The sequence below is a fragment of the Daucus carota genome, chromosome 8, assembly GCF_001625215.2.
Source record: "Daucus carota subsp. sativus chromosome 8, DH1 v3.0, whole genome shotgun sequence".
Lineage (NCBI taxonomy): Eukaryota > Viridiplantae > Streptophyta > Magnoliopsida > Apiales > Apiaceae > Daucus > Daucus carota.
This window is the reverse complement of record NC_030388.2, coordinates 22,168,625-22,179,408: the sequence shown is the minus strand read 5'-3', so window position 1 is coordinate 22,179,408 and position 10,784 is coordinate 22,168,625. Positions and strand designations below refer to the sequence as shown.

General features: G+C 37.6%; 3 protein-coding genes across 3 annotated transcripts; 1 reads left to right on the top strand and 2 right to left on the bottom strand.

The window, feature by feature from the left end:
• The first annotated feature begins 2,141 nt into the window (after positions 1–2,141).
• Positions 2,142–2,456, top strand: LOC108198358 (protein phosphatase 1 regulatory subunit INH3). Its single transcript, XM_017366113.1, has one exon. The coding sequence runs from the start codon at positions 2,142–2,144 to the stop codon at positions 2,454–2,456; it is 315 nt and encodes a 104-aa protein (XP_017221602.1).
• Positions 2,457–3,565: 1,109 nt separating this feature from the next.
• LOC108197661 (dirigent protein 9) lies at positions 3,566–5,035 on the bottom strand. Its single transcript, XM_017365337.2, has one exon. It carries the CDS (start codon positions 4,973–4,975, stop codon positions 3,722–3,724), a length of 1,254 nt encoding a protein of 417 aa, XP_017220826.1. The 5' UTR covers positions 4,976–5,035; the 3' UTR covers positions 3,566–3,721.
• Positions 5,036–6,255: 1,220 nt separating this feature from the next.
• LOC108198738 (dirigent protein 24) lies at positions 6,256–7,761 on the bottom strand. The gene has a single exon (XM_017366516.2). It carries the CDS (start codon positions 7,641–7,643, stop codon positions 6,405–6,407), a length of 1,239 nt encoding a protein of 412 aa, XP_017222005.1. The 5' UTR covers positions 7,644–7,761; the 3' UTR covers positions 6,256–6,404.
• Positions 7,762–10,784: the final 3,023 nt, after the last annotated feature.

The following is a 10,784-nucleotide window of genomic DNA, read 5'->3' as shown; positions in this document are numbered from 1 at the left end:
GTGTTCGGGATGATAGAACTTGGTTAATATTATGATTTATATATATATATATATATATATATATATTAGACGATAGTTCTAAATATTTTTCATAATCAAAACTCTTTCATTTCTGAATCAGAATTATTTTTCTAGATTTTTGATATTTAATTTTCTTACAAAAAATATTTTCATAAATAAACAAGAATCAACTAAATGACGATCAGACTTTTGAAAAAAGATAAAAATTCAAACATGTATTTGTTCGCTAAAAAAATTTCTTCTTAAATTGTGTAAAACCTAATTTCACAGTTCGTAATCATAATTTATAATAGGTAAATTATCAATGATATGAATGGTACATTTTCCGATTTTTGATTTACAGGCGATATCAATTTTCATTTAATTTGTTATCAAAATTATCATTTTGTTCATCAAAATGGAACTCGACAAAATAGTCCCGTAACTTCAAGAGAATTGGTGCCTTCTCAAATCCTGTTTATCAAAAAGACGTCAGTGTACAATGATTCCTCATTCAAAAAGAGTTAGAGAAGACGTTCAACATCGGGAAGATCGGTTATATATGGACGCAAAGTTTTCAAATCCGATTAAATCTGTAATCAATGAAGAATTGATTCTTTCAACGAGATGGTGTTTTTTCAACTCTCTCAAAATGAAATCTATTCCAGACATAGATATACATGTTGTAGATTGAAAATTGGAAGCGGATATAGTCAGACCACAGCGACCGAAATGATTATCTCCGGTTCAAAGATTTTAACTAGAACAAAGTAACTGGAATTATAATAAAATAATAACTCCTAAGCCATTTTGGGTTAATCAAGTACAATTATAGTTGTTTTTTTTTCTTTCTTGGGTTTTCTCAGTGAGCGAAGCATCTTCCCCTTGTTCAAATTTTGATTCGTTTTTTCACTCCCCAATTAGGTTCTTTTCACCCTACCCTCGCGTTATTACTTCGCTATCTGTCACTCGAAATTTTATTCATTGAATACATTACTCCATTAGAATCCAATGTGTCGTAAGCCTTAACTAAAAATATATTTCTCGAATTCTATTGGATAGAAAGATATAAAATCTAATAATCTATGGATGAACAGTGTGAAATCCAATATCCACTAAAATTTTGTCTGTTTTTAATGTTGAAACAGTTTTTTTATCCATAGACAATGAGTTTCAATATAGCCATCTCTGCCCACTCATGTCAATCCCACGAGCCTCTTCTCTTTCAAACTGCTGCTAATCCATGGGCATATATTTAGAAGGAGGTCTCATGCACGGTTCCAAACCATTCTTTAAATTCTTCGATTTTTTTTCTTGATTTCATCGATTTGTTCATTCAACTCACAATCCTTGAGGATACGGAAGGGCTGCTATTGAAATATCCATCCCAATTTTCACATTGGCTGATCATATTTTTCATGTATTTTTGTTTAAAAATTCTAAAACCTTTTTATTTCTTTGTATTCTTGATATTCTAGGAAATTAAAACTTATTTGATTATAATGTCATTGTCCGTTTCAAGAGTTTGAATAATAAAATCAAAAGTTGGAGGCCATTTTTATCTATTTCGGTCATTTATCTATTATTTTTTAAATACTTTTTTTAGTAAAAACCAAAATATTACTCCCTATGTCCCTGTCATTTCTTTACAGTTACTATTTTGGGATGTCCCTCTCATTTCTTTACGTTACTATAAATAGTAAGTTCTTCCCATCATTACACCCATTATCTTCCCATACTATCTCATATTTAACAATAAAAACTGCTATTGCACCCACTACTTTTCTCCACTATCTCAAATCTATTATTAAATATTGATAGGTCTCACCACTTTACCCACTTTTCATCTAACTTTACTCATTTTTCATACATTATCTTGGTCTCCGTGTCCCCCTCCAATGTAAGCAATTGAGTGGGGCGGAGGGAATAACATTTTACTATTCAAACTTTTTAAAAATATATATGTAATAAAAAAAATTCCCCTCAAATTTCGAAATCACTACGGAAAACAAATAAACTACGAAGTAAAATAATCTGTCGAGAAAAGTATAGAGAATGGAGTCTGGAAAGTACGAAGTCCCATAAAATCAGGAGACCCCCGCAATCGAGCTCAAGAACAAGGGGGAAAAAAGCCACCGAAAATGTCGCGACAAATTGGACCATCGATGACCGCAACGGTAACCCTGGAAAACCCATCTCCATCGCCGTCTCCTTCGCAACAAGCCCCCCCTCAAACCCTAGTTTTAACACTCAATCGCAAGAAGAAGAAGGTTTCGTGGAAAGAAGGCACCGTGGACAACGAGTTTCTTCAGAAGAAAAGCTCCAAGAAATGCTGTATTTTCCACAAGGACAAGCCTTTTGACGAGGATTCCAGCGATGATGATGAGGCGGATCATGATCATTGTCATGATCACGGTGATAAGGACCACGCCTGTTCTTCGAAAAGTTCGGATTGATTGGTTGGTGTGAGTTTACTTGTTTTTGATTCGGAAAGTGATGGATTGTTGTCTGGATTGTTTGTATTGATTAAGTGTCGAGATGAATTGAGAATTGATGCTATTTGGATGATAATATTGAGTATTGATGATTTTTCGACGACTTAATTAGTGTTGAGCTGCGGGTTCTTAACTTCTTATATGTATATAACATTGTTTTTGGAAATTGTTGAATTTGTATTGTCGGTTAGTATGTCTGTGTTAAATTTGTGTTGAGCTGCGGTTTTTTTTATAACTGTTTTTGGAAATTGCTGATGTTTTGGCGAGATAAAATTAAATTTTTTGCATTTGCTGGGCTTCTGGATAATCGGATGATTTTGTCTCTAGTTATTTGTACGTTATGTGTTTTTAAGCTTCTTTTGTTTTAGATAGCTTCCATTCCTATTGTCTATTTTGAAATCTGCTCATTTAATTTGCAGCATTTAAACTTACGCGTTATACTGGAATAGTCTGTTTCTTTATTGAGATGCCTTTTCTATCCTTCAGTGTGGCATCTTCGCAAAGTTTAACATTCTACAATGCCTTTTTATCTCAAGCTTCATGCTGTTCATTTCCTTCTTTCTGTCCTGTGTCTTTAAGCTTCAACAAATTCAAACTGAAGAGAGAAATTCAGTTTCTATATATAGTGAAACTTGGACTTTGTGAATCACCTTCCTTAAAACAATTATATTATATAGAAACCAATTTTTTTTGCATATGAAAGTTAAGTGGCCCGATTTTGGGGTAGTTACGTACAGAAAAGAACCTTGAAGGAATATGTAGATCAAATCTACTTATGCTATACCTACGTGTATCATTTATGGTAATGCTATACCGTGCTTTGTTATGGTTAATAAACCTCCATCGATTATTTATAATCTTCTGTTATATGATTTGAGTTCTGTTTTCATCTATGTAATATTTCCAGTGTTGTGTTACTTATTGTAGTCATTAGCCATATTTCTTTTCATTGACAATTAATTATCAAATATCTGTAGCACAGTTAATGCAGTCCTATCATTTTACAAGTTTTATTAGACTTTCTCTCAACCTTTATTGACTTGGTAAACTGCTTGTGTTAAGTGTAAAGAGATAGGAAATGTAGAACATCTTATATATATAATTAATCAAGAAAACATTGATCAAAGACACTAGATACACAAATTAAGCACAGAAGAACTTCATGAGACCACAGGTACAAACTGCAAGAAAGAAACAGAACACTTAAGAAAATGTACTCTTGGAGTCTAGACCTCATATGTGAGGTATACAGTGAAGTGTGTCACTGTTTCAACACCATCTGTAGTATGCTGGTCGACCTGATGAAGACTTTCAATTGTTGCATACCCTTTTGCATGCTGATACTTTCCGGTCCCTCCAATGACTGCAATCTCAGAAATTGGTGAACCTGTCCGGTGAATTCCAAAGAAGCTTATAGAATCATCAACATGCTCATGATCATGATCTCCGCTGTGGAACAATGTAGTCAGTGCTAATGTATGGCTAGTACCATCGAGAGAGCTTGATAGGTAAAATCCTTGCCCTTTCCCCAACACAGATGATCCAAGTTCATGCCCCTCAGTGAGCTCATTATCCACCACTGTTATGGTGCCAAACATCAGCTGCTGGAGTGTTATTCCTGCTGGAAGTTGCCCTGCGGAGACAAATGGTAATGAATTGCCACCGCTAACGACATTGTTGTTACCAGTGTTATGTAAATTTGTTGAGGTTGGAGAACCATTAAGTCCTGCAAGGAAGGGAACATTGTTGTTGTTGACAAGATTGTTTATGTTGTTCAATGGTACACCACCGTTGATGGGAAATACTTGACTGTTGGCTTTGGAGAATGGGAGACCATTATCGTCAGAGTTGGCTATGATTCCTGTCACCACCCGGCCTGATGGGTGACTTCCACCAAGGACATCATGCATAAAGAAGGCTAGTGTGGCCTCAGGATGTCCTGCAGCACTGGCCCCAGAGGCTGCAGTTGCCGCCGGCCCGCTCGGTAATGTGGTGGTTGCTACTGGTGCAACATTTGCAACAGGTGCAGCTGTGGCAATTGGTGGGATGACAGGTCCGGGTACACTAGGTAGTGGGATCGCAGGATCTTCTATTGGTGCCACATTTGCAACAGGTGAAGTGGCAGCGATGGCTGGTATCTGCCCACTTGGCAATGTAGTAGAGGGTCCTGCCACTGGTGCCTCTTCAGGGTCATCAATTTCAGGTGGATCAGATGCCACTGGCTGATTGACCGGGACAGGGAATTGAGGGTCTGCTTCCTCGAGAATCCGAGCAGAGCTGGCACAACCAATCGTAATGGCTAGCAATAAGAGGTACATAGTAGTTTTGAGTATGTTTGAGCTGTGTAGCTGGTGTTTGGCCATTTTTTTGGTTTTACTAGGAATTAAGATGCACAGATGCAAGTGAGGTTTGAGGGTCAGGAGACTCGAGTTGATGAATTTGAGGATGTTACTCTTGAGTATTTGTAGTTTGCTGTGCATGAAAAAGAACAGGGCCTGATCTCATGGAGTTGTTGCTGCATCATTCACCCACTCTTGCAATGTGTGATATTGGAAAAATACCTAATTCCTTTTGCTGTTTAGCTCAAACTAATCCCCTCCCCTCCCCGGGAAGTGCATTTGTTCACTTGCACAAGTAATCAAGTATAATATGTTTCTTTGTTACTTGTGTGTTGATAGCCTTGTGGTCTTGCAAATATAAGGTTTATATGACTTGGAGAAATGAATCATGTTGAGATATTATATTTAGTATCTTGTGTCGATCAAATCCCTTAAACGTAGGGGGTGACAATTTCGGGTAATGGGTTGGGTTTGGGTCAGGTTATCCATTATCTTATCCGATCCAGTTTTTGGGTCAACCCAAACCCAAAACGGGTTGAAAAATTCAAACCCGGACCCTACCTGTTTAGATACGATCATTTTTTTATTACTTAATCAAAATTCAATTGTAAGGTCATAACAGCCCGTATTCTCTCTGTTTAACTTGTTATTTATTAGATATTCGTACAAATGCTATCGAAAAAGCTCCAAGAAATGTTGTAATTTTCACAAGAATAAGCCTTTTGATGATAATTCCAGCGATGATGAAGAGGGAGTTCATAATCATTGTCATGATCAATGTGATGAGGACCATGCCTGTTCTTGAAAAGCTCTGATTAATTGCCTGGTAGTGAGTTTATGTATTTTTAGTTTTTGGAAGTTTTGAATTTCTTTTCTGGATTGTTTGTATTCATTAAGCATGAAGGTAAATTAAAATTTAAAGATTATATCAAGTATTGTTGATTTTTCGACAGTATGTCTATGTAACAGTAGTGTTAAGCTGTGGTTTCTTGTAACTGTGTTTTCCGGGACACCCGATGACCCGATATAACAAAAAAAAAAACTGGTTTTGGAAATGTTGAATTTGTTTTTGCCGAGCTTAAATTCAATTTTGTGCATTTTGCTGGATAATCCGATGTTTTTGGTATGCTTTTATAAGCTTCTTTTATATTAGACAACCTTCATTCCTGTTGCTATCTGGAAATCTGCTCATTTAATTTGCAGCATTTAAACTTATTCAACGCCTTGTATGTTTGTACTTTGTATACTGGAATAGTCTGTTTTTATAGAGCTTGGGGTTCCTTTTCCTTCAATGCAGCATCTTCTCGAAAATATACAGAGATTATGTAAAAAAAATCAGTTTTTTCACATAATATCTATATTTTTTATTTATAGTGTGTATTAATGGCTTTTAGCTAAGGACATGGTTGGAGATACAGAGATTATTTTCTAATTTCTTTGTCATAATTACTAAGGACAACATCGATCAAAGACACTTGATACACAGATTAAGCACACAAGAACTTCACAAGACTACAGGTACAAACTTAAAGAAAGAAACAGAACACTTAAGAAAATGTACTCTTGGAGTCTAGACCTCATATGTGAGGTATACAGTGAAGTGTGTCACTGTTTCAACACCATCTGTAGTATGCTGGTCAACCTGATGAAGACTTTCAATGGTTGCATACCCTTTTGCGTGCTGATACTTTCCGGTCCCTCCAATGACTGCAATCTCAGAAATTGGTGAACCTGTCCGGTGAATTCCAAAGAAGCTTATAGAATCATCAACATGCTCGTGATCATGGTCTCCGCTGTGGAACAGTGTTGTCAGTGCTAATGTATGGCTAGTACCGTCGAGAGAGCTTGATAGGTAAAATCCTTGCCCTTTTCCCAGCACAGATGATCCAAGTTCGTGCCCCTCGGTTAGCTCATTATCCACCACTGTTATGGTGCCAAACATCAGCTGCTGGAGTGTTATTCCTGCTGGAAGTTGCCCTGCGGAGACAAATGGTAATGAATTGCCACCGCTGACGACATTGTTGTTACCAGTATTATGTAAATTTGTTGAGGTTGGAGAACCATTCAGTCCTGCAAGGAAGGGGACGTTGTTGTTGTTGACAAGATTGTTTATGTTGTTTAGTGGCACACCACCGTTGATGGGAAATACTTGACTGTTGGCTTTGGAGAATGGGAGACCGTTGTCGTCAGAGTTGGCTATGATTCCTGTCACCACTCGGCCTGATGGGTGACTTCCACCAAGGACATCATGCATAAAGAAGGCTAGTGTGGCCTCGGGATGTCCTGTATCACTGGCCCCAGAGGCTGCTGTTCCCGCAGGCCCGCTTGGTGATGTGGTGGTTGCTACTGGTGCAGCTGTGGCGATAGGTGGAATGACAGGTCCTGGTACACTAGGTAATGGGATGGCAGGATCTGCTATCGGTGCCACATTAGCAACAGGTGAAGTGGCAGCAGGGACTGGTATTTGCCCACTTGGCAATGTAGTAGAGGATCCTACCACTGGTGCCTCTTCAGGGTCATCAATTTCAGGTGGATCAGATGCCACTGGCTGATTGACCGGGACAGGGAATTGAGGGTCTGCTTCCTCAAGAATCCTCGCTGAGCTGGCACAACCAATCGTAATGGCTAACAACAACAGGTACAGAGTTGTTTTGAGTATGTTTGAGCTGTGTAGCTGGAGTTTGGCCATTTTTTCGTTTACAAGAAGTAGGACACAAGATGCTAAGTAAGAATGAAGAGGTTTAGGAGACTTGTGTTGATGCATTTCAAAGATTGTTACTCTTAGTATTTGTAGTTGGATGTGCAACATGAAAAAATGAAGTGGAGCTGATCTGATATTTTGATGGAGTTGTTGCTGCACATTCACCCACTTTTGTAATGTGTGATATGTTGGGAAATACCTAATTCCTCATGCTGTTTAGCTCAAACTAACCCTGCTCGATGTGCATTTGTTCACTTGCACAACAGCATTATTATATGTTTTCTTTGTTCCTTATTGGTTAACAGGCTTTTGTTCTTGCAAACCACAAGGACCAAGGTTTATCACCTGGTTGAAAGTGTGAATTATCTTAAGATAATTTTTGTGCTGAACAATTCTAAAGATCACATACTAAGATAATAGTGCGCGTAAAAATATATGAACACAATTTTCACTTGTGATCTAGAAAAATGAAAGACATGAAACCATCAAAAGGCAAGCTGAATCACTTTAAAAGAGATGTAAAGGCTAATGTTTGTTGCATTTTCTGGCCCAAACAGCCATCTTTCTAGGGTCTTTTTCTGCATTTTTTCCTCAAATTGTGCATGACCCTTTTGTCAAACAATGGGCACCGACTTGACATGACAGCAGGTACATTTGTTAATTGTTAAACAATCTTTCTTTAAATCAAGTACTTCAATGCATACGAATTTCTCTATATGCAGAAGCTTGCATGGCCAAGTCATTAGAACTGGTAAATTCACATGCACTTATATAGCTAATAGCCTCATAACTTGTATGGCAATTGCTATTTCCCAGCAGAAGTTAGCTTAGTTTTTGAAGATATACAAAGCAATGACCTCACAACTTGTACGCGGAGAGGCTTATTGGGTTTGCTTTCGAACTGTTTAAGATCATGATGTCGGAAGAGGAGAAAGGTGTCAATGAGTCTGTAAATTATACTAGTCTTGTTTGAAAGATTTTTCTGACATTGGTAAACAATTACTTGTGATTAAGTTTGGGATTTTTTGTATCTGCTGATAATTCTATTGTTACAGTGTACTCTAAAATTGGAATTGTGCTTTTTGAAAGGAAGCACCTGAAGGGCACACAATCAGATCATGTCACTTTTGTCACTGTTCTTGCTGCGTATAGACTTGCAAGTCACACAGGATTGATGGAGGAGGTTGGGTCTATTCGAAGATGACATCTGATGAGTATGGTATTTATGCAACAGTGTAGCACTTTGCTTATATGCATGGTTGATCTTCTTAGCCAAATTAGGAAGCTGAATGAAGACAGAGTTAATTGAGGCGTCTACAAGTAATCATGGTTTAAGTTTGTGGAGCATTTCGCCAAATGCAATTCTAAGTTACAGTAATCAGAGGTCTAGTCAGGAAAAATTAGTGGAATTGGGCTTAGTTAATGATCTGCTTACTTGTTGTTGTCTAATATACATACAGCATGGGGTACGGGTAACAAGATTGATAGACCTTCGAAGAGTTAGCAAGGAGCCTGGGTGTAGCTGGATCGGTATCAACTCCTGGACCATAGTAGGCTAAAATGGAACCTCATTTGGACTCTAAGATTGAGTTTATGCCTTGGCGCCAGGTAGCAAAGCAACCTAACTTCTGACTTTTAGACTTCAGTTTCTAGAGCTGGTGACCGGTGGTTAATCACAATATATGACGCTGCTGGATGTAAATTTTGTGTTAGTTCTGTTTCTGACGTTATTAAATTAGAAAACAGTGATACTGTAAACCTTGCTGAAATAGATGAATTAAGAAGATATTAATATCAATATGATCCCTTCAGAAAGGCCATCTTGTTCTGTATTCATGTCAAGTCTGCATTCTGCAGTGACCGGGTCTGTCAATCTGCAGTATTGTGGATGGCAAATTGGCAATGGTTGAATGGTCACCTAGGCCTTTTGTTCATCGGACATTCCATCATGTCCTGCAAGGTTAAATTACTATTCATTGCTTTTTCTAGTCTATTCAGAGTGTATGGATTCTCAGAGAATATGTTTCTAGAATATCATCATTGTTAATTGAGGCGTGGTTAGCTCTTATAGCTCTTACAATTTAAAATGGAGCTTCAAAGCATCAAGTGGTTGCCGGTGCATATAGGTTTCACAGGAGATGCCTCTGGACAAGATTTTTAATAGCTGCATCTAGTACTGCTTGAAGCTTTTGTTTATGAGGACCACAGGCCACATATCGACGACTCCTAGTTCCTTTTGGTGGTCGATGTTTCTTGTCCATGTTAAATGTGGCCCTTTAGCAAGTATTGCTGTTGTGATGGATAGCGATACATAAGTTGAAAGCTTGATAATATAGTGTAGAATGTATAAGTCCACATGAAACTCATTTGTTTGTTAATTTAGACTGTAGTAGATGTAGACACTTGATCAATATTGCAGATACCTAATTGTTCAAATGAATGTCTGAAATATCTACAGTAATTTTTTAGGTTTGAGCTTCCAAAATTGCCCTCTGCATTTATTTGTTCTACAAAACAATCAAGTACTGCTTTTCCTACATCATCCAGAAAACAGATAAGCTGCTGTATATTGTTCTTGCTTTATCCTTCATATGGACCCTGCACTTGTGTGATTCACCAGTTTCTGTTTACATCTGTTTGGAGCTGCTCCAGATATTTCATAACACAAACCTCCTCCAAATGTTCCTCGAAAAATCCAGGTTTACACGGAAACAACCTCTTTATTCTACTCAACCGTCAAGCGGGACATACCGGACATGTTTTGTTATGTTACTTCTGGTTTTTTGTCTGTTCTTATTTTACATAAAGTTGGAACAAGTCTAGCTAGTGGCCAACTAGGTGGAGTCATGATTTGACCTCACCGTGTTTTTCTCTATAACAGGACATTATATGAATATAATTTGGAAGCAGTTGGTGACCACAGATTAATCTGTTTTTTTAATCACAAAATTCGTTAAATAACAAGTGATCTTTGAAATTTTGGTCCAATACTTTAGTTATTTGTACTCACACGCAAGTAATCTGATTCATCTCTTTCAGTCATTATCTATGGATAACATATTATCATTGTCCAACAAAGGATTAGGTGCCCTTTGGAGTTTTTATAATAGCCGTCCATAAATTTCTTAGCATGCCGTTTTTTTTTAGCCAGAGTCGAACCCAGGTTTCCGGGGATAACAGAGGATAAACCCACTACTTGGGCTATCCAATCGTGCTCAGCATGCCGTTTTTTTAATTATTGCAGTCTAT

What these genes read in the sequence shown, in the direction of transcription:
- LOC108198358 (XM_017366113.1), top strand. Translation starts at nt 2,142, where the DNA reads ATGTCGCGACAAATTGGACCATCGATGACCGCAACGGTAACCCTGGAA.
- LOC108197661 (XM_017365337.2), bottom strand. Translation starts at nt 4,975, where the DNA reads ATGCACAGCAAACTACAAATACTCAAGAGTAACATCCTCAAATTCATC.
- LOC108198738 (XM_017366516.2), bottom strand. Translation starts at nt 7,643, where the DNA reads ATGTTGCACATCCAACTACAAATACTAAGAGTAACAATCTTTGAAATG.